Source organism: Piliocolobus tephrosceles, chromosome 7 (genome assembly GCF_002776525.5).
Source record: "Piliocolobus tephrosceles isolate RC106 chromosome 7, ASM277652v3, whole genome shotgun sequence".
NCBI classification, from domain to species: domain Eukaryota; kingdom Metazoa; phylum Chordata; class Mammalia; order Primates; family Cercopithecidae; genus Piliocolobus; species Piliocolobus tephrosceles.
The window spans coordinates 133429705-133454083 of record NC_045440.1 but is presented as its reverse complement, the minus strand read 5'-3'; the positions used below and the strand labels follow the sequence as shown (position 1 = coordinate 133454083).

General features: G+C 38.6%; 1 protein-coding gene across 18 annotated transcripts in view; it reads left to right on the top strand.

Annotated features, from left to right (window-relative positions):
* Positions 1-23716, top strand: part of CYRIB (CYFIP related Rac1 interactor B) — a 180827-nt gene extending 157111 nt beyond the window's left edge. For all 18 annotated transcript variants that reach the window (XM_023223937.2, XM_023223946.2, XM_023223889.2 and 15 more), the window contains 8 exons: positions 1457-1562; positions 7319-7455; positions 8713-8790; positions 11081-11197; positions 12444-12523; positions 13980-14106; positions 16430-16500; positions 21108-23716. In XM_023223937.2, coding sequence (XP_023079705.1) covers positions 8713-8790; positions 11081-11197; positions 12444-12523; positions 13980-14106; positions 16430-16500; positions 21108-21171 — 537 coding nt within the window. In that variant the 5' untranslated portion in view covers positions 1457-1562; positions 7319-7455 and the 3' untranslated portion in view covers positions 21172-23716. The remainder of the gene's footprint in view (positions 1-1456; positions 1563-7318; positions 7456-8712; positions 8791-11080; positions 11198-12443; positions 12524-13979; positions 14107-16429; positions 16501-21107) is intronic.
* The last annotated feature ends 663 nt before the right edge of the window (positions 23717-24379 follow it).

Below are 24379 nucleotides of genomic sequence, written 5' to 3'. Positions count from 1 at the left end.
AGCAGCACAGAAAACATCTATAGGCAAATGAAAGATAGAGACAAGAAAATATGTATTTTTGGAAATAACCCTCTATATTCAGAAAAGATTGCTTGATGATTTGAAAGACTGGGTATAGAAGAAGTCATTTATATTAAGGATCTCTAGATTATATATTCTTCCCTTTCAGATTTGAAACTGGTTTTTTCATCTTATTCAGGAAAGCCTGAGAAAAATTGATATCTAGAATAGGATTTTAGTTATAGAGAATAGGTGTCTGTGACAATTCTTTTTTTGTTGTTGTTTTTTAGACAGTCTTACTCTGTCACCTAGGCTGGAGGGCAATGGCATGATCTCGGCTCGCTGCAGCCTCCACCTCCTGGGTTCAAGCGATTCTCCTGCCTCAGCCTCCCGAGTAGCTGGGATTACAGGCACGCACCAGCATGTCTGGCTAATTTTTGTATTTTTAGTAGAGACGGGGTTTCACCGTGTTGGTCAGGCTGGTCTCAAACTCCTGACCTCATGATCTGCCTGCCTTGGCCTCCCAAAGTGCTGGGATTACAGGTGTGAGCCACGGCGTCCAGCCGACAATGCTTAAATCACAGTTTCAGCTTGATTTAGGTTCTTAAGTCGTAGGTAGTTTTCTTAATGCTAGTTTGGACCCTGGAATTTTAATTATTGGAAGTTTCTTAGCCTGTTCCCAGAGTTGGCATATTATTGCCTTACTTTTTGAGTTTTATTTTCTTCTACTAAAATAATACTTTGACAAAGAAATACTAAGAGACTCTGTGCTATGGGAAACGTGCAATTTTTTTTTTGTGGATCTGTTGGGCACCAAGGCATAATATATTTCACAAATACATTGGACCATTTTAAAATTTTCATTATGTTCGTATCTATTGCAAGGATAACTAAGAATTTATTATAATAGGTTGAAGTATCTATAGAGTTGAGAAGACCCACTCTTAGCACTCCTCTGTGGAGTTGAGAAGACTCACCTTTAGCACTCAGTAGAATATTCAACACTGAGCTGTGCGTGGTGGCTCACGCCTATAATCCCAGCACTTTGGGAGGCCAAGGTGGGTGGATCACCTGAGGTCAGGAGTTCGAGACCAGCCTGGCCAACATGGTGAAACCCCGTCTCTACTAAAAATAAAAAAAATTAGCTGGGCGTGGTGGCACATGCGTGTAGTCCCAGCTACTTGGGAGGCTAAGGCAGGAGAATTACTTGAACCTGGGAGGCAGAGGTTGTAGCGAGCCAAGATCATGCCACTGCACTCCAGCCGGAGGTGACAGAGTGAGACGCTCTCTCAAAAAAAAAAATAATAATAATAATCAACACTCCTAGGTTCAATATTCTGTATTTTATAGATTATACCAGGATTTCCTGTGTTTGCTAAAGCTTGCATTTTAATGTAAAAATGAACCGTTTTATTTTTTTTTTAATCTAACTATTTTTATTCTTTGGATTTTGAAGGCAATCCAGCATCCAGCAGATGAGAAGTTGCAAGAGAAGGCATGGGGTGCAGTTGTTCCACTAGTAGGCAAATTAAAGAAATTTTATGAATTTTCTCAGAGATTAGGTAAGTTGAAAGTTTTGTTAATTGTGACTTGCCTAGTGAAAAAGATGTTTATTCATTCCAGAAATTTAGAGTATTTTATATTCATAATGCTGAATTTGGTTTAATATCTGTTTTGTAAGTAAATCAAGTTTGTTAGACCGTAAAATTATAGTGTAATCTTCTTTCAACCCTGGCCTTTTAATTCATTTAGACCATTTTTGTCCACAAGCTATTTCGTCATCATCTGTGATTTTACATACACGAATCCGAGCATTGATTTTAAATGATTTTAAGAACACAAAAGTTTAACTAACCAAGGGCCTGAGGATTACTTTCCCATATATGGGAAAAGGACTTACTTTAGAGATGGAGAGAGATTCTACCAAGTGATTTCTCATAATAGGACCCTTTAGCATCCAAAGAAATCAAAGAGGTTTTCTTGAAATTTTCACTGGTTACGCTCAATTCATGTATATAAAACTGTAGAAGATGAGAAATAGGCTGGGCGTGCTTGCTCCTGTCTGTAATCCCATCGCTTGGAGGCTGAGGTTGAGAGATTGCTTGAGCTCAGCAGTTCGAGACCAGCCTGGGCAACATGGCAAAATCCTGTCTTTAAAAACAAACAAACAAAAATAAGCTGAGTGTGATGGCATTTGCTTGTGGTCCCATCTACTCTGGAGGCTAAGGTGGGAGGATCACCTGAGCCCAGGAGGTCAAGGCTGCAGTAGCTGTGATGACACCACTGCACTCCAGCCTGGGCGACACAGTGAGACCCTGTCTAGAGAGCGAGAGCGAGCGAGCGAGAGAGAGCAAGAGGGCTAGTGATATACCCAAAGTTTGGGAAAAATTATTCAAAGTTCAGAATTGTGTCTTCAATATGAGCAAGCAAAATTGGAACTCCCTTTGTTGGAGGAGGAAGAGGCAGAGCAGGTAAGATTTAGCCAGTTAGCTCTTTGTGTGATTTTAAAGTTGTAAATTTGAAGCACTTTATTTTGTACAGTTATAGGCACAGGAGAGGAATAGTATAGATGTGTGTCAGAAATTAGAATGATTTGAATGTAGTTAAAACACATACTTTCATAAAGTTTGAATTTTTGAAATGTATAAATGTTACTAATTAATCATAAGAAAATCATACTGTGATTGTTTGTTTTTTAAATCCATAAGTCAGAAACCAGGGGGTATATACTGTAAGACTAAAGTAAACTGGGGACCCAAAAGCTAAATGTAAACTTGATATTTGATTTGTCTGGCCCACATAATTTAAAATTTTCTAATTAGTTGCCAGGTTTAACACTTGGTCACTGTATGGTTTTGTTTTTGTTTTTGTTTTTAAAGCCTCCAACTAGCAATAATTAATCTGCATGTTAGTGAGCCAGAACCACATGGCAAACCATCTCTGTCTTCATTAGTTAGGACTTGTGCTTTCTAGTTTGTAGTAAGTTTTTATTGTTTCATGTTTTTTAATATCTTACTCTATATTTGCTACTTGGCCATTTGTATTTGTAACTTCTGAAGTTTAAGTTCCATTTTTTAAAAATGTCTATGTTCTGGGAAAAAAGTGAGACAATTGCTGTTTTTCCTTTAGATACAGTACGGCCTATTAAATGTAATGTTAAGACAGACAATAGTTTGGATAGAAATATTGTGTAAATTACCTTTTTCTTACTGGAAATAAGAATTGTTTATTTTCCCAATTTTAGAATTAGTTATTTTACATTATTTGTCTTTCAATCAAGTGTCTCCATAATCTGTAGCTTTGTACTTTATAAACCAATCAGCCTAGATTTTCTGTCTTGGTTGTCTTGTCTACTATATACAGCTTTTCTTATGCTGGTTTCTGGCTGCATTTATAGTTAAATTGCTTTTGATGATGCTCAGGTGCTAGTCAAGTTCATCTTGGTCTTTTAGCATATCCCAATAAACAAAGAATACTTGTAAAATAGGCCAAACTAGTTGAACATAAGTGCTAGATTTTTACCATGGGAATTGATCAGTCTCGTGGTGTATGTCCCATCATGGGTGCTATTCCAGCACAGACAGCACCGTGGAGCAGCATGCATCTGTGAAGATGCACATGATCCTTCAGAATCTTTCAGTTCTAAGGAGAAGGTTTCTTGGTCTGAGCACTACAGATACACCAGGGGTTATACTTCAGAAGAAGGACCCTGATCCCTTGCCAGTTTGCATACTTACAGTGGAACAGGGCAAAGATTACCTGCTTAATTTGAAGATACTCAGTTTTGCTGACAGGGTTTAACCACACTGCCCTGGTAAACTTGCCATACTTGCGTGTTCTGTACTTGCTTGTTTAGTTCTGAGGCCTTGGAGCCCCTCCTGTTGAGGCAGAGACCTAAGGGAAGGTTGTATGGTCAGGCAGTAGGTCAAACTGCTTTGTCTCCCCTCCTCAGTCTTCCTCATGCTTTAGGGGCTTACATTAGGGACTGCCTCCAAGGGTCATAATGAGTAAGTCCCTCAAACATGTTAGCTTCTTTTCACTGGGCAGAATTTATCAAAATGTATTTTAAAGGCCCCAAATGCCCACCGTAATTGTGGTCATGACTCTTGGTTGTCTTAAATCCTTTACAATCCATGTCCTTGGGTTCTCTTCTGAGGATTTGAGAGTAGATAGATGGCAGTTGGTGAGAATAAACGACTGTTATCTCTATAGGGAAACTCTCCCCAGGGGCCTCCTCTTTTCTAGTCAACTAGTTATTCTTCCCTGTCCTAGCTTGTGGACTGATTTGTCATCTTTATCATTCCTTCTGGTTGTCTTTTCCTTGCAAGCACCTTCTTTGGTTTTGGCTCCTGCACTTATCTGCCAGCTTCCTTTAGTTCTTTCAGAATTTAGGGCTTAATAGCCTATTAATTTTCTCCTGGTCATCTGCTTTTTAAAAAATCATAATCTTATGGTTTTGTTTTAGGAGCTTCATCTGAGTCCAATCCCAGTCATCTTTTCTTTGTCCTCTCTTTCTCTCCAACTCATCCAGAGACCTCTGGGACATTTTCTGTGGGGTTCTTTGTCTCCAGTTTCTCTTGAGACAGAGCATTGTAGGCTAGTAGGACTGACTTGTGCCGGCACAGGCCTGCAGGGTGAGGCTGATCTAGCGGCTTCAAAGGCAGATTAGCAGATTATCATCTTGAGTTTCCCTTTCATCGTAGATCTACCATTGAGGGCCTCAGCCATTCATAGACAAAAGTTCTGCAACTAATGGTCACTGACCATCCCAACTTAGCCAAGCAACCTGACTCCAATCCCAAAAGTGGTAGAGAACTTGGAATGCTGAAATTAACCCTGAGACTTGATAAAGTCTAGGCAAATGCATTTTTCTTTTTTTCTTTAACAGACTATAATAATATTTTGTAAAAATGTTTTTTCTGTTCTGTGTCTCTCTTAGTTTTCCACTTAACACCAACAGATAGACTGAATCTTTGGAGAAGTAAACCATTTTTAAAGTATAACCCAAAATGTCTGACTTTTAATTGATCTTCTTCACATCCACTGTTACACCTCGATACACCATCCATACCCCTACAGTCCATGCTCCACACTGCAAATGAAGTAGCATTTTAAAATGCTTATCTGATGATGCCACTCCTCTGCTTAAATGATTTCTCCAGGGACGTTAGGATGCCAAAGCCGGAGTACTTAATGTGGTACACAAATTATGTGTGTATTAATTATCTTAGTCCTCGTTACCCTCCTAATTGCCCTCTGTACTCTTACATTGGTGGTCTTGAAGTTCCTCAAGTGTGTCATGCTCTTCTCAGTTCAGGGTCTGGCTCTCTGCCTTTCTGTCTGCAAACCCGTGTTCATCCTTACTACATACTTCAGTCTCAGTCCAGGAGTCACTTATTCAGGGAAATCTTTTCCTAGGCCTTCCATTAGATGAAGTCTTATTTTTATACCTTTCCACTGTACTGTGTACTTATTTTCAGCACATATCACAACTGTAATCGTTTGTCTTCTCTATATATAATAAGGCTCCGTATGAGCACAGGGAGCATGTCTGTCTATATCCATTTTCCCAGTGCTTGGCACAGGGTAGCCAGTAAGTACATTTTCTGACTTACTGGGAAAAAAAAGGATAATAGCTGTCATTTGGAGTTATTATATGGATGAGAAATAATGTCTGTGAAGAGATAGTTCAGTACCTGGTATCTAACAGACACATAAGAAGTACCTACTGTTGTTTTTAATCAGTAGATTAATGTTTTGTAGGGTTACAGAAGTAGTTGGTACTATTGGTAGTAATCAGGAGGTGAATGTTTTATGAGGTTACAGAAGGCTACGTACAATGTTGCTTTATTTCAGAGAGTTTATTGTGGTAGAAAGAATAGGGCTTTGGAGTCAGAAATACGTAGCATTTACTAGCTATAACTTTAGGCTCTAAGCTCTTTGAAACTCATTTGATCCATCTGCAATGACCATGTCATAGTTGATGGTGAAAATCAAATGGGAGGCCGGGCGCGGTGGCTCAAGCCTGTAATCCCAGCACTTTGGGAGGCCGAGACGGGCGGATCACGAGGTCAGGAGATCGAGACCATCCTGGCTAACACGGTGAAACCCCGTCTCTACTAAAAATACAAAAAAAAAAAAACTAGCCGGGCGAGGTGGCGGGCGCCTGTAGTCCCAGCTACTCCGGAGGCTGAGGCAGGAGAATGGCGTGAACCCAGGAGGCGGAGCTTGCAGTGAGCTGAGATCCGGCCACTGCACTCCAGCCTGGGCGACAGAGCAAGACTCCACCTCAAAAAAAAAAAAAGAAAAAAGAAAAAAGAAAATCAAATGGGAGACTATATTCATTGTACAGTAGATGTTGACTCATACGTAAATCTTCATAAATAGAAAAACTGGGGTTTATTGTAAGTTACGGGCTGATGACCTGACATAAAGTTTTAAATTTGTCATTAATATTTGTTTATTAATCTGACATTTATTAATGTCAGATCATAATTTAACTCTGTAAGCTCTTATTTTCTCTGACCGCAATCTAGCAGCATTTTCCAGTTCTGTGATCTGTAACTGAATTTGTTTGATTTCTATGACTTTTTGAAATATTGAAATGAAATATTAGTATTTAGTATTTAATATTAGTATTACTATTTAGTATTTCCATTATCAAACACGGTATTTATTAGCCTAGCATCCCAAAAGTAGCACGTATTTCAAAGGGACCATTTTGTTCATGTAATGAATTAGAATATTTATATTGTAGCCTTGAAATGTCAACTTCTACGACAAGAAGTTTATTGAACCACATATTTTGTTCTCTTTAGTAACTGAAAGCAAGCAGTTTGTGTTTATAAATAAACAACATATTCAAAGTATGAGAAATTGGTAATTGATTCATAGGCATATACAAACAGTGTGGACACAGTGCCATTGAAGAAAGTTACTCAGTTGTAGATAATAGTTACCATTTCATAAAACCAAATTCCACACTGTGTGAAATGATTAAAGTAATATAAAATTTGCCCTTTGATTCTGGTGTTGAATTCAAATTCACTTCTGCACTATTTTCAGTCTGGGTTTACAGAACTTTAAACCCTTGAATTAGTCCCTTTAAGCTATTTTGTTAAACGGTATTCATAATGTGTGCAGTACATTAGTAATGGCAACATTTAAACTTCTTAATTAGTTTTTATTATATTTAGATCATCTGTTTTTTAAAGAGAACTTTTCTGGGAATTAACATTTATGAATTGTTCATTTTTTAATAAACATATATCACACAGATACAAACAACTTAATGTTTTTTTCGATTTTTTTTCTTTAGAAGCAGCATTAAGAGGTCTTCTGGGAGCCTTAACAAGTACCCCATATTCTCCCACCCAGCACCTAGAGCGAGAGCAGGCTCTTGCTAAACAGTTTGCAGAAATTCTTCATTTCACACTCCGGTTTGATGAACTCAAGGTAGAATTATCTGTTGGCCCTGATTGTTATGAAAATCATGACTCTTTTAATGAGTACTGGGAGAAAAAGCCGGGAAACATTGTTAAAACGTATTTAAATGATGTCTGCTAGACCTTAATAAAAATGGAAAACTGGATTTAGAAATTATGACTAGTCTTTTGATATATGGCAAAGAGCAAATTACTGAGTATTCAGTCTCAATCTTTTTTTATTTTTTGAGACAGAGTCTTGCTTTGTCACTCAAGGTGAAGTGCAGTGGTGTGATCTCAGCTCACTGCAACCTCTGCCTCCTGGGTTCAAGTGATTCTCCCACCTCAACCTCCCGAGTAGCTGGGATTACAGGCATGTGCCACCATGCCTGGCTAATTTTTGTATTTTTAGTAGAGACGGGGTTTCACCACGTTGGCCAGGCTGATCTGGAACTCGTGACCTCAGGTGATCCACACCGTCTCAGCAGTCTTCATTTAACTTTGTTTAAAAATTATCTCCGAAACAAAATGTTGATCTTCTTTTCTAATATTTTTTCTTTTCTGCTTACACCCCCTGCCCCCGTTTTTCAACACTGTTTTATATTAAAATGTTGCTAAAATTTGTTTTTTCACCCTTCCTTCTTTCCCGCTTTCTTCCTTTCTTTCTGCTTCTTTTTTCATCTGTCATTGTTTATACTATTTGGAACTATAAATTCCTTGTTCAAAAGAATGAATGTAAAGGAATAAGCACTAGGTCTCGTATCAAGAGACCTGAGTTCCAGTTTATACTCTGCCACAGTAACCCCAGTCATGAGATGTTGGGCAGGTCCTTTGATTTTTCAGGGCCTCTGGTACCCTGTCTAGAAAATGGAAGAGCTGGATTCCAAACTTCAGCATTTTATAATTGTATCACAGTCAGATTTGTATATAAAATTCTAGGTTGAGGATTGCTCTGTTGACCGTATCTACATACCTTTATCGTAGTAACTAAAAACAAGTGCCTAAACAGTCCTTTTTGTTTTTGTTTGATAAACAAGCTTCTAGTACATTACCTGAAATTAACTGAAAAGAAAAGGGAAAGTATACTGCCTGCGGTCTTTTGTTTTGTATGTTCAGTAAGGACTGAATACAGTTATAAGCCACCTTAGATTATACCAGTTCTAGTTCTTAAAATGATACCATGAATTATGCAATGTTTTATACTAATTAAAACTGAAGATTTTTCACTTAATTTTTTACATTAACATTTAGTACATAACATTATTTTTCCCACAAATGTCTTATTCAGATGACAAATCCTGCTATACAGAATGATTTCAGCTATTATAGAAGAACATTGAGTCGTATGAGGATTAACAATGTACCGGTAAGTTAATGCTTTGAATTAGGGGGATGGTAAGAATAACTTAGTGCTCAGCCTGTTCATTTTATTATTTTGTTTGTTCATTCAGATAGCGTTAAAGCTAGTAATAAAGTTAGTAACTATGGGCAGCCACAGCTGTAGGAAGAAAAGCAAACTGTAACAAACTGTATGGTATTTACCTGTCTTTCTTCACAGTCTCTTAAATTCCCACAACTACTTCAACAAAATTGCTTGTCTGTATAACGTTGATACTTATAAAATTTCACGATGTACTCTCATTTTAACTGTACAGAAATTTTGTGAGTTTACGAGTTTTTTGTCTCCATATTTGTAGAATGGAAGTCGTGGAGAGAAATCTTGAACCCAAGTCAGTTTTCCTCCAAGAAATTAATGGTTAATGCTGGCATGAGGGGATAGCGAGGTCATGATCTGTTAACACATCTGTGCCTGATATGGCTGTTTGAGAAAATGGCTTGTGCCTGCTCCTTGGCTAGTGTAGCATTTCTTCTGGCTTCTTTAGGTCTGTTAACTTCTGACTATCCTCCTCTTAAGCTGTTTATTATCTTTTCTACCTCCAAGGAACTAAGTACCGTAAGTAAAACTAGAGCGGAAGAAAATACTAGCTTGTTCTCTGTGTATTCTGAGAACCTTATAATTGGTCTGAAAAATTTCAAAGATCAACCCTTGTTTCAAATAGATAGTTTAATAGAGAAGTACTGTAACTATGTAAGGAGTGATAAGTGGCATAGGAGATTTGAAAAATATATATATCAAAGACTATCATTCATTTTCTTTTTCCTTGATAAAATATTTCAGGAAGCACTTGCACTAAGGAACTGAGTTGGAGGAAAAGATTCCTCTTTACGAAACATCTGTCACTTGCATCAATTTGATTTTTGCATTGACCAGTTCCTGGTGTGAGACTGACCTTAGCATCTGTCTATTTCATACCTACCATGTAAAATAAGATAAAAGCAAAACAGCCAATCCTATACTATACGCATCCTTGCCATCACTTAAGGCTAAAGACATTAGTCATCTTGGTTCTTCCTTTTACCCTCAATAATTACAGGTAAAAGCCAGTTGTTTTCAGAAATATCTCTGAAATGTCTTCTCCATCCTTTTCCATCTCCTCCTCCCACTGTTCCAACAGAGAGCCTAATTCCCACTCTTTCTGGCAGTCATTCTGCACAGCATAACTCATTTTCAGACCTACAAGTCTTTTTCCATTTTCTTACAGTCCGCCCATGATGATCAGTTAATTTTCTTTAGGAAATTGACTTAGTTGTCATTCCTTTCATCTAACACTCTAAATGGCTCCCCATTCCATATGGAAGAAAAATACGAACTTAAGCTTGCATTTAAGGTACTATACAATAAAGTCTGACCCCAACCTGTATCTTTCGTTGGTTGCAGCCACTTATTACACCGAATATGCTGAATTACTCTTTAGGGAGTCATTTGAAAACATACTCTTTCCCCTGCCAGATTGGAATACCTTGTTTATCTGCCCAATATCACCTGCAAAAGGATAACTCTTCTTCTCCTTAGTTTCTTCTATTCCAACTTAATGTTCCTCTGACTCCCTTTTTGTGTTATCACTTGTTAGAATCTTACCGTGGATGTTATATGGATACTTTTTTTTTTGTTTTGGAGATGGAGTCTTGCTCTGTCTCCCGGGCTGGAGTGCAGTGGCCGGATCTCAGTTCACTGCAAGCTCCGCCTCCCGGGTTTACGCCATTCTCCTGCCTCAGCCTCCCGAGTAGCTGGGACTACAGGCGCCCGCCACTTCGCCCGGCTAGTTTTTTGTATTTTTTTAGTAGAGACGGGGTTTCACCGTGTTAGCCAGGATGGTCTCGATCTCCGGACCTCGTGATCCGCCCGTCTCGGCCTCCCAAAGTGCTGGGATTACAGGCTTGAGCCACCGCGCCCGGCCTGTTGTATGGATACTTAGTTGTTCATGATGGAGGACAGGGTACAATTTTATAATCATTTTTCTGTCCTCCATAACATTTAGAATCTCTTGTATGTAGTAGACAGCTCATCAAGGTTTTATTTAAATTCCTTAATATCATTTAAAATATTTTTGAAGAGGTTAATCTTTAAAAAAAAAAAATAACTTCAGATCATTTGTAGTCTTTTTTTTGTTTTTTTTAAAAGAATATTTAAGTATTATCAATACATGAGAGTCTGAAATGTAATTGAGGCAGGCACCCTGCCTGGGTCCTTTTGTTATTGTTATTGTATGTAATAATTTGTGAACTAACATCAAGTGCTTTTACCTTCCCCACAGGCAGAAGGAGAAAACGAAGTAAATAATGAATTGGCAAATCGAATGTCTTTGTTTTATGCTGAGGCAACTCCAATGCTGAAAACCTTGAGTGATGCCACAACAAAATTTGTGTCAGAGGTAAGCATTGCCTAGGCAGCTGCTCTGTGTTGTTACTCATCCTCCTGTTGCAGACGTGATCTCAGCAAGCCCAAGACATTAAATACCATCTTGAAGCCAACAGACTCCCAGATGTATGTGTTGAGTCCTGACTTTTTTCTGAGGCCTGCGTGTGCACACCTGTCCACCTATTTGCAGTGTCTCTGGAGTGGTCGACACCTCAGTGATATCTGATGGAACGGCCAAACCAAACTCTGGGTTGCCTTTTACAACCCTGCCCTTTCTTTAGTTTTTGCTTTTTCAATGAATAGTACCAGTGCAGGCAAAAAATTACAAGTTATGTCATCCTAAATTCCTTTCTTTTTTTTTTTCTTTTTGAAACAGAGTTTCACTCTTGTTGCCCAGGCTGGAGTGCAGTGGCACGATCTCGGCTCACCACAACCTCTGCCTCCCGGATTCAAGCGATTCTCCTGCCTCAGCCTCCCTAGTAGCTGGGGTTACAGGCATGTGCCACCACACCTGGCTAATTTTGTATTTTTAGTAGAGACAGGGTTTCTCCATGTTGGTCAGGCTGGTCTCAAACTCCTGACCCCAGGTGATCCACCTGCCTCGGCCTCCCAAAGTGCTGGGATTACAGACGTGAGCCACCACGCCTGGCCATCATCCTAAATTCCTTTCCATACCTCACTCCCTACATGTATTCCATCAAACAGTCTCGTTGACTTTCCCTCCAAAATACTAATATATCATGAATATGAAAAGTTACTTTCTTGCCACCAGCCACATCAGACTTCTCATCTGGATTACTGCATTTGTGTCCTGACCATTCTTATTTCCTCCACTCTTGCCCCAGTACAGTCCTTTCTCCATAGAGCAGCCAAGTAATCTTAAAACATAAACCGTGTTCCCTCCCTCCTCCATGTAAAATGTTCCCAGTGACTTCCTAGTACCCTTAGGATAAAATCCAACTATTGCATAGCCTGTAAAACTCTACACCTTTGACCCACTGTCTGCATTGTTGCAGTTGTTCTTACACAGCTGGAATGCAAGTGCCTTTCAGAAGAGTACTGCCTTCGCTATCGTGCTCATAGCTGTATCCCCAGTGCTTGGAACAGTTGCTTAGAGTCTAGTGCATTATTTAGAAAATTAGTAGTAGGAACCAGGTTTTAAAGTTGCTAATTTTTCATATTATGCTAAATTTTAAATTGTGCTTAAGTAATAACTGTTTGTTACTTTTACTTTTTTTGTTCTTCATATACTTCTACAGAATAAAAATTTACCAATAGAAAATACCACAGATTGTTTAAGCACCATGGCTAGTGTATGCAGAGTCATGCTGGAAACACCGTGAGTATCAGCTGATCTTTTTCACTTTAACAGTGCTGTTGAGATGACTGATATTTCAAAACATGTTCATATATGAACATGTTTTATCTGGAAGGTGGAAAGTAAGTATATTCCAAATATTGAATATTAATATATGAACAAACTTAAAATAATTTGGCTATTTAATGTAACTTCTGGTTAAGTATAAAATGGAGTTAGTTGGTCTTCAGGTACCTCAGACTAGTCAGTCTAACTCAGACTCTTAGTTCTGTTCTCAGAACAGAAATGTGGTGGTGGTTTTTTCGTGGCTGGGATGTGGGAAAAGAGCTTTAAAGCTGCCTGGTTATACTCACCATAAATGTTCTTTTTCCATATTTAGTAAAGAATCTTACCCTTTTGCCAAAGGGCTGGAATTATTCTTCTGTTTATCTCTTTTTCTCTCAATTATTAATTGTCACTCTTTTTTGTTTTTTTCCAACACGAACCTGAATTCTCTCTTTTTTTCTCTCCTGTCTAAAGCATTTATGATGTAGGATACAGTGTGTCCTGGCTGGATTTTTCCTGTTAGCAGGCAGAAAGAATCCCTCCTGGATTCCAGAATAATAAATACAGTCATGTGCTGCTTAGTGACGTTTTGGTCAACAATGGGCCACATATACGATGGTCCAAAGCACTATACTGTACATCTTCTCATTAGAAAACCTTACGAAATAGGAGGGCAACAATTATCATAATCCTCTTCCTTCCCCCCACCACCAGCTTCAGGCAGTAAGGTCCTGGGAAATGAAGGGACACTATCCATGTGCTTGGATGTCTCTGTCTTGGTTCCGTACTCTTTCTGCTGTGATATACTGCCTTCTGTATATAGATAAAAGTTCAGTTTTCTTTTTCACAAATGAGAGGAGAATATGATTGAGTTTTAGTAAAATTGATATCCAGTAATACTATAATGTATTTAGATCAAGTTAGCCCCTAAATAGCAAACCTGCTTGCTCTATTAAGCTAGTGATTTTTCATCATAGGTGGTAACAGCCTTTATGTAGCACCCATTCTCTAAAATTGTTGCTATCAGTCTAGCAGAGGAGTAATACACTAATGTGGGTGCAGATATTATAGAAACCAGAATCCATGGGTGATGACTGCTCCACTCACCATCTTCTCATCTCTCTGGGGATCTCATTGTGGAGTAAGGGGCATAGTGTTAGTATCCCTTTTAGAGATCAAAGCGGCAAGTCAGCGTCAGCTTAAAGGTGAATCACCTCATTAAAGAATTTTGTATCTCTTTCAGGGGGTTGATATGGAAAGGAAAACAGACATAAGATTTGAATGTATCAGTGTAGCTACTTGTGAACATACTGCATTCAACTGATTGATAGAAATTTGAATAAAATATTCCAGAAGAGGTTTTTCTTGTGCGTGTGTTTTAAAAATAATTTTGTAATGCACTTCTTCCATGCATATCTTATCTGCTCTTCAGGGAATACAGAAGCAGATTTACAAATGAAGAGACAGTGTCATTCTGCTTGAGGGTAATGGTGGGCGTCATAATACTCTATGACCACGTACATCCAGTGGGAGCATTTGCTAAAACTTCCAAAATTGATGTAAGTTATTGTTTTATGTAAGTAATTTCAAACGAGTTTCTCCATGGAAACCATAGGATTTTATTTTATGATAAGAGCTAGCAAACTCTCACAAAACTCAGATTTATAGTTTGTGAAATGGTGGACTTTCATCTCCTCTGTCCTTGTGCTGTATTTCTTGTGGCCTGTATTCAGGTGGAATAGAATGATCAAAGGATGACTGTACTGTCTGTTGAGTACCTCCTGGAAGGCTTCTACTACATATTTGGCAATATAAATAAATAATTAAATATAAGAAATTTTGAATCATGACCTTTGGCCAAAGGCCATTTCAAATAAAATGTTTATTTCAGAATACTTATAAAAAGTCAGTAGTGCTGCCAGGTGTGCTGGCTCATGCCTGTAGCCCAAGCACTTTGGCAGGCTGAAGCAGGAGGATCACTCGAGCCCAGGAGTAGAAGACCAGCCTGGACAGCATAGTGAGGACCCCGTTTATACAAAAAAAGAAAAAAATTAGCCAGGTGTGGTGGCACACATTGGTAGTCACAGCTACGTTGAGAGGCTGGGAGTTCCAGCCTGCAGTGAGCCATGATCACACCACTGCATTCAGTCTGGGTGACAAGAGAGAGACCCTGTCTTGAAATTAAAAAGACAGCCAGTAGTGATGCTCCAGTGGAAAAAAATGAAGACTTTATGTATTTTCCCTCCCCTACCCAGTCATAATAATTTGTGACTATAGTTGGCTCTCTGCTTTTCTTTTCTCTGTAAAAGTTTGTATTAGAAATAGTTTTCTAATTTCTCTACGTCATAGTTTCTTTCCCCACCCTCTCACATCTGGTTCTTTAATGTTTGGTGAGAATTGTCTTCCTGTTTCCCTTTCATAGCTAGTTTAGGCGCTTAGCATTTTGGATCTCGATTACTGATTGCTAGCCAAGCTTCCTGCCTTCATGTACACCTGTCATATGTAAAGAGAAATGAGTTAATATTGACTGTATGGTTGCCATGTCCCAGGAATTTTACATTTGTTCTCCCTTGTGACTCTGAAAATACTCTTAAGGATGTTAGGTGTCATCTCCCTTTACTGACAGGGCAACTAAAGTTTAGCAGATTAAGTAATAGAATTGCTAGTAGGCCGGGTGCAGTGGCTTATGCCTGTGATCCCAGCACTTTGGCAGGCCGAGGCAGGCGGATCACCTAAAGTTAGGAGTTCAAGACCAGCCTGGCCAACATGGTGAAACCTCATCTCTACTAAAAACAGTGCAAAAATTAGCTGGGCATGGTGGCACACATCTGTAGTCCCAGGTACTTGGGAGGCTGAGGTGGGAGAATCGCTTGAACCCAGGAGGCAGAGGTTGCAGTGAGCTGAGATTGCGCCATTGCACTCCAGCCAGGGTGACAGAGCGAGACTCCATGTCAAAAAAAAGAAAAAATTGCTAGAAAATGGTAGAACCCACATTTCTCTGCCTTCCGAAGCCTGTGTTCTTTCTGCTGTATTACGCTTTTTTACAATAACCAGGCTAATATATGTTAAATACCATTGTCATCAAGTGGTTACCTTTTAAAATAACCTGTGAGTCCCCTGCTGCCAGGCATAACAGTTCATATGACTCTTCCTGACTTTCAGCCTCTCATAACTCCAGGTCCAGCACTGAAAAATTCCTATCTGTGCTCTGTGTGATACTTTATTCTGTGGGGTTTCTCTACCTGAAAGCTCCTGTTTTCTTTAACATACTCATTCTGTCCTTTATTTTTTATTTTATTATTTTTTGAGATGATGTCTTGCTGTGTCACCCAGGCTGGAGTGCAGTGGTGCAGTCTCGGCTCGCTGCAAGCTCCGCCTCCAGGGTTCATGCCATTCTCCTGCCTCAGCCTCCCTAGTAGCTGGGACTACAGGCGCCCGCCACCATGCCTGGCTAATTTTTTTGTATTTTTAGTAGAGACGGGGTTTCACCGTGTCAGGCAGGATGGTCTCGATCTCATGACCTTGTGGTCTGCCTGCCTCGGCCTCCAAAAGTGCTGGGATTACAGGCGTGAGCCACCACACCTGGCCCATTCTGTCCTTTAAATCGCCACTCAGCGCCTTTTCCAGGAAGTCTTCCCTTAGCAAACCCTTTGTTTTTCATTGCATGTATGGTACTTTAGTTTGACTGATTTTGTTCTCACTAACTAAGTGAGAATAGTAACACCTAGGTTGGGTTTTTTTCTGTTCTAAGAATAATTAATGTGACATAGTATGTTATCTCTTGGGTTCCATAGTTATGGTCTTGGTTTATTTTACTATTTGGAAAGGAATGTTACATGAAAAAAATGGCTACTTTACTTTTTCTGTTTTCTTTTTCTTTAGATGAAAGGTTGTATCAAAGTTCTTAAGGACCAACCTCCTAATAGTGTAGAAGGTCTTCTAAATGCTCTCAGGTGTGTATATGTATGCATACATATGTACAGAAAAAATCTGTAAGGAAAATGGTTTAGGTAAAGAAAATGCATTAAGTGTGAATAGGATATAAAAATAAGTGTTCAAGCTGGAAATGTCAAGATCCTATTTTGTTTACTGATAGTCTCGCTTCCAAACACTGGTGACAGTATTCTACGATGAGGAATGTGTGGGACACATGACAATAGCAGCTTCATTTTCTGGTTGAAGATTTTGGCTTTTACTTGTTGCTTCTCTTGAAACAGAGATTGCTTGTTTTTTTAATAAAAGTATTATATACCAGTTATAAATAAAATTCAGAAAATATAAATAAAAAGAAATAATGCAATCTCACCATTTTGAGATAAGCCACTATTAGCCTATAGCCTTCCAGAGTTTTTTCTTTACATATGTAGATAATAGCTCTATGTAGTAGTTATCTTTTTACAAAATAATATCATACAAAGTGGCTTGTAACTAGCTCTTTCCTCTTAATAGAACGTAATTATATTTGTGTTCAGACTTGTGTTCTGTTATTTTTATGTATTTCTTATAATAAAAATTAAGTAGTCATTATTTAATGTCTGTTCTTAGATTAGTTTTACTTAAGTTAGTTGCTCAAACTTCTACGAATGCCAGACATTATTTATTTCTTTATTTAGAGATGGAGTCTTGCTCTGTCACCCAGGCTAGAGTACAGTGGCACGATCTTGGCTTATTGCAACCTCCGCCTCCCGGGTTCAAGTGATTCTGCTGCCTCAGCTTCTTGAGAAGCTGGGATTACAGGCGTTTGCCTGTATTTTCTATTTTTAATAAAGACGGCATTTCACCATGTTGACCAGGATGGTCTCAAACTCCTGACCTCAAGTGATCCACCCACCTCAGCCTCCCAGAGTGCTGGGATTATAGGCGTGAGCCACTGTGCCCAGCTGCTAGAACATTTTTAAATGAAAATCTCAGTATTTTATAATATTTGACTACAGAGATTTAATTGGTAGTATTCACATGACATAAAAGATGACATCTCATTACTTGATTTTTTGGGGGTTTAAACACAAAAATTACATGAACACAGAAATATTTATAGAATGATATTTACCACATAAAATGTAGGCTGTATCATTTCAGCTAAGTGGAACTGTCAAATGATTTTATTAAGATTATGAAAAAATGTTTAAAAATAGTTTTTAAAAGATTATGGAAAGTGTTGCATAAGCAGTTACTGCCTGAATAAAGGTGATCTATTCTAAATGAACATCAGTAAGATTAAGGAACATAATTTAAAATCCTTATAATGTGAAACTATTTTAACCATAAGCCTAGTTTTTAGAATTCTGTATTCTTGCGGTTTTTACAATGCATATTTCAGTGCTTTTGCCAATATTTAATGATATCATGAGTCTTTCCTCCTTGGTTTCTTTCTGAATACTCCCTGTGTCTCAGGCAGCCTGATTTTTCTCCCAAGCCTTTGTCTTTTTGATTGGTCAGGCTCTTTGAAGCCAGCAAGTGGCAGGAAATCTTTGTTAAAAACTTAGAGGTAATTGAGATCTAGGAGGTTTTAGGATTCTTTCTTCAGCTTGAAGGTAGTATGCCTAACTCAGAATCCTACTTTTCACTTTAAGGGTAGTTCAGTTTCCTTTTCCTTAGAATGAAAGCAGAGGAGGGCAGTGATGGCGAGTGAAAGACAGGGTTGAAGTCTCCCACAGAGTAATCTGTGTTTGAGGGAGAGGGGAGGGAAGGAAAGCAACATGGAGGCAAGAGTCACCTGTCAGTTTGGTACATTTTCTTTCCTTTGTAATAGATAATGGAAACTTGGAAACTAGAAAATAAAATGTTGCTTTTAGAAACAACAAAATCAGGTCTGACTTGGGACTCAGGCACTTTCCTTTTAAACAAATACCCTACCTGATACAGATAATGCTGATACTTTGAAAAATATTTCTTAAAGTAAATCCATCTAGCCTTTAATATGTTTTACTGAAAGCACGTTTAGAAAGCATTTTGTAACCCCAGAAGTACTACACGAGTGTTACACACCTCCACCAGATAGAACTTAGTGACCAAAAGATTTTAAATGAGAGAATAATTCCATATGCATGTATATGTTTGTTTTGAATGCTTTTCTGTAGTAATTATTTATATAGAACTTCCTGTGCTACTAAGAGAAGGCATCAAGTCATATGTCCATTTTACAGGTGGAAAAATGGAACCAAATACATTTAATCATAAGAGGGAAAGAAAGAGAACTGGGAGTTCAGGTTCAGTAGTAGATAATTGTCTTCTTTATTAAATTTAAGAGTAAAGGTAAATAATAATTGGTTTTCTTTAGTAGAACAGTCATGCACTTGGAAAAACATTTTGGTTTTGTGCACAAAGGAAAATAACGCCATATATCTTCATGTTTTATTTTAGCATATATTAGATAATATTGGCCTTGATAAATGAGTGCGGTGATGCAGTGTGCTCTGGATTGGCTTTGTCCAAAGAGGGAAGCTAAGATCGCATCCCACAGAAGAAACGAGAACTTGCATCATGGGTAGAGAGGAAAACACTTAGCACTCCTCGAATAGTACAGTACATTGCTGAGTAGTGATACTTTTAATTACTCTGCAGTAGAAATTTTACTGTGCACATTACTTGGCTCTTTCCACTATTTAGTTGTATAAAGAAGTGGGGGAGAAACAAATGAAGAAATGGATTTTGAGAACTTTGAGACATCTGTAGGATTTCGTGTAATTGCGTATACTTTACATAAAGAGAACAAAAAGGTTAAATCCTTGCAACATCACTTAGCATTTAATGTAAATATTCCTTTATGGATTTTTTTTTCTTTCCAACCTGGTTGCTTATTTTGTCTTCCTTCCACAAATATTTGTTGAGCACCAATTATGTGCCAGGCACTCTGATACCTATTCAAAAACATGAGAACAGTTTGGGAGTGACTTCTCAGTAACATTGTAGACAGTATATCAGGTACTTAATAAGCATTCTTCAGTTTTTAAATTAATTTGAAATGAACCTAATAGGAATTGGGTTTAAATTTCTTAAACACAGAAAGCTGATCTGTGTGGACCTGCTGAAAAGGATGTAGTCCTAGCTGGGCATGGTGGCACACACCTGTCATCCCAGCTACTTGTGAGCCCAAGGCAGGAGGATTACTTGGGCTCTCAATTGCCCAAGCCCAGGAATTGAAGGCCAGCCAGGGTATTATAGCCAGACCTTGTCTCTAGAAAAAAAGATCTAGTCCTTAAGATTATATGTGGAATTCTTGTGAACCAAATTAGTCTGTCTGGGTTATCTCCAAAATACAGTCCACACCCACACATTGAACACCTGTCTCCATGCTGCTGTAATCTGGCCCAAGCCTTGACATCTGATCATCTCACACTTGGTGCTCAGTAACAGCCCCCTTATTTAATGCCTCCCTGCTGCTGCTCCTGTTCCCCACAGCTCACCCTCAACAGCCAGAATGATAAAACTTAAGTGACATCACACCCCTCTCCTGCTTAATATGCTCCACTGGCTTTTATTGCACTTAAAATAATCTCCAGACTCCTTACTATGTGTGGCTTTTGGGTGTCCATGTGAGATGGTCTTTCCCTGTCTCTGTATGTAGCCTCTTCTTGTTATACTTCTCTTATTGTTATGCTCCTTTGCCGCTAGGCTTTACCTTGTCACTAATATTAGTGTATCGTTATCTTTCTCTGTCTGCTGGGTTGTAAGCTCCTTGAACAGTGCCTGAGACATAGGCTTGCTTAGTGGATTTTTACCACTTAAGGGAATACTGTCGTGAATCTTTATAATTATCAGTCTTTGTGATTCTTTTTTTGAATTCTTACGTTGGATTTGCATGCATGTAGCAAAACACATGCCTAGAAATAAGGCACTTGGAGAATTGAGACATTTTAGAAATATAACAGCTGTAGTAATTGACGCATCTTAAATACAGAATAGAACAGAGGTTGGAATACTTTTCTGTAAAGAGCCAGGGAGTAAGTAGATATTAAAGGCTTTGTGGGCCACATGGTTTCTCTCATAGCTCCTCACCTCTGCCACCATAGCAAGAAGGTAACCATAGATGGTACATGAATGAATCAACATGTGTGTTTCAATAAAATTTTTATATGTAAGCACTGAAATTTGAATTTCGTAGAACTTCCACAATAACACATTAAATATTACTATTTCTTTTTTTGTCTTCCTCCCCCACCGCCCCCAGTCATCCAAAAGCTTAAAAAATAGACTTAGCTCACAGTCCATACAAAAATTGGTGGTTTGGATGGCCCATGGGCTATAATTTGCCAGCCTCTTGGATAGAACAGCATTTTCTTCTGAGTGAGAAGTTACAGCTAATTGTTTACTTGAGAGGTTAACCAATCATCTCAGCAAATGTAGTTGTAATTCAGTTAAATAGCTACTGGCTATTCAGTTAGAAAGGGAGTGAGGATGACAGGCTGTGCAGAACCTGAACAGGGTTAAAGCTACAATGAGAAGCCATAATTTTGAGAGTTTTGCTGAGACCAGTTTCCCATCCTGTCATAATTAGAGAACCTGATACTGATTGTTTTTTAAGTTCCTAAAACCGATCTTTTTCCTTTCCTTTTTTTAGGTACACAACAAAACATTTGAATGATGAGACTACCTCCAAGCAAATTAAATCCATGCTGCAATAACAATTCTGGAATAAGCACCTGCTGTAGACAGAAGACAGTATTCTGCAATGACTGAGAATGCACAGTTTTTTAGTGATTGCAATTACTATCTCATTTATTCTTGCTTTTATTTCTTTCCTCTGTTCCTCTTCCCTCTTTTTTAATCATGTTCTTGTTCTTAAGACTTCTTTTCTGTGCCAAAATTAGTAAAGTTACACTCTGAAGGGATATCATCCTTTCAAACAGGCCATCTAAGGCAGCTAATTATGCATTGCATTGGGGTCTCTACTGAGAAAAATTCTGTGACTTGAACTAAATATTTTTAAATGTGGATTTTTTTTGAAACTAATATTTAATATTGCTTCTCCTGCATGGCAAAACTGCCTATTCTGCTATTTAAAAACCCTCAATGACTTTATTTTCTACTGCCGCCTTTTTCATGTGCAACCAAAATGAAAATGTTTAAATTAACTGTGTTGTACAAATGGTACCCAACACAAACTTTTTTTAAATTAGTAATACTTTTGTTTAAAGTTTTAAGTTTGCATTTTGACTTTTTTTGTAAGGATGTATGTTGTGTGTTTAACCTTTATTAACTAACGTTAAAAACTGTGATGTGTGCGTAGAATATTACGTATGCATGTTCATGTCTAAAGAATGGCTGTTGATGATAAAATAAAAATCAGCTTTCATTTTTCTAAGTGTGGCTTGGTTTACTGATGTTTTGTTTTTAGGCTTCTAAAGTTTTCCCCATGTATGTTTTTATGGAATGCATATATACTTTACATGATTTTTTCTTTTAGGGGAGAGCCGGGTCTTTTCATTAGAATTTTTATCATTGTCTATGTATATAATTTTAATTGCCTTTAAAATTTTGCTAAGTATATTAAGACCAGTGATCTTTTCATTAACTGGACTTTTATTCTTGATTTACTCTTGTATGGATGTAGTAATGAAAGGAAAACCGCATCCTAGCTTGATTCTCCAAGAGTGGGTAGCAACGTGAAGGCAGAGTAGCCCTTTAATCCTGGGAAGAGAATGATTATAAGAGGGACTTCCTAGGAGAAAAGCAGAGGCCACGATCTCACTAGTGGTGGAAAACTAACATGTTTTTCAGTTTGAGATCATAAAACCTAAATCATGAAATCTAAATCTCACGATTGGAGGAAACTGCTTAAAGGTTGTCTAGTTCAACCATGCCAGTGTTTTAAATATTTAGGAATATCCGAGGTATAATAAAATTTTTAAAATGCTTAACCATGGAAGAGAATCACAGAGGCTTCCATCAGACCCTTCTGAATTAATAGGGCCAGATCATGGCACACACAGCTTCTCAAGATCACATCCCTGCTGATCTCTCTGGCCCTCCTGCTCACTGCCCCTTCACTTCACACCCTGTTCTGCAGCCAGGCCCTACTGCTTGCTGTTCACAAATTGTCCCATGTGATGTCACTTCCTTAACTCTGGTCTGGCTGGTACCTGAACCTGACATTCCCTTCCTGCCCTTGTGACCATCTAATGAATGCCAGCTTTCATCTTTGAAGGGTTATCTTCTATTACCTCCTTCATGGAGCCTTCTGGATAACATTGGCCATATCCTTCTAGGCATCTTCTCAGAATAGTGTAATGGGCTGAATAGTGACCCCCAGGAGATACATTCACTGGGAACCTGCACGTGTGACCTTATTTGGAAAAAGTTTTTGCAGATGAAATCAAGGATCGGGAAATGAGATCAACCTGTGGTAGGGTGGGCCCTGAATTCAATGACCAGCTCTTAGAAAAGAAGGGGAAATAGACACACAGAGCTGAAGGCCATGTGAAGATGGAGGCAGAGATTAGAGCAATGCATCTATGAGCCAAAGAACCCTAAGAATTGGGAGTCGCTAGAAGCTAGAAAAGAAGCTTGTCACAGATTATCTCAGAGTCTCGAGAAGGAACCAACCCTACCAATATCTTGATTTCAGACATCTGGCCTCCAGGATTGTGAGGGAATAAGTTTCTGTTGTTTTAAGCCATGCAGTTTGTGGTATTTTGGTACAGCAGCCTTAAGAATCTGATACATGTATCTCGTAAAACATCTCTGATACTTACCTGCGCCTGTGGCTGTGTTTTCTGATTCTATAAGAGCCGTAGTATCTGGATACTGGAAAGTCTGCGAACTTGAGAGAAGGGCCATGTCTGATTTTCCTCTAGTGTCCCAAGGAAGGATCTTGCACAGCACCCTGATTTGGAGAGGTGCCAAGTGAATGCTTCGGTGGACTGAATGAATACAAATCAAAAATAATGACGCAGCTGGAATGGATGCAGTAAGATTGCTGTGGCCTATGCAGTTCACATAGTTCACACTCTGCATGTTGAAGAATAAGTGGACAAATCTCTTTAGCCCGGGGGCTAGCAAACCGGTCCTTGGGCCAATTTACCCACCATCTGTTTTTGTACAGCTTGTGAGCTATAAATGGTTTTTAAAAAGGTTGAATACAATGAAAAGAATAATATTTTGTGGCATGAGAAAAGCATATGAAATTCAAATTTTAGTGTTCATAAATAAAATGTTATTGGAACCTAAGCCTCACTCATTTGTTGACACATTTATCGAGACTTTTGCACAACAGCAGAATTGAGTTGTGACAAAGACCATATGGCCCTCAAAAGCTAAAATATATTTACTGTTTGGCCCTTTCCAGAAAGAATGTTCCTCTCCCTCCACTAGATCCAAGAGTAGGGTTATCTGACAACATAGTGTGATGGACGGGGAGGGCTGCAGTGTCATCAAAGGAGAGAGCGCTGCGGCCACAAGATGATTCAACTTCAGATCTAGTACTTGCTATTCAGATTGCCAGAGAGAGCAAGCGGGCATCTTCTCTGCCAACTCTATCTGTAGTTCTCATGTCTGTCCTTATTCGGGGGTAGGCATGATCTCAGCCAGTGTATTAGTACATTTTCACACTGCTTATAAATACACATCCAAGACTGGGCAATTTATGAAAGAGGTTTAATTGACTTAAAGTTGCATGTGACTGGGGAAGCCTCACAATCATGGGAGAAGGTGAAAGGCACATCTCACTTGATGGCAGACAAGAGAGTTTTTGCAGAAAAACTCCCCGTTAAAATAACCATCAGATCTCAGGAGACTTACTGTCATGAGAACAGCATGGGAAAGGCCTGCCCTCATTATTCAATGACTTCCCACTGGGTCCCTCCCACAACACGTGGGAATTCAAGATGAGAT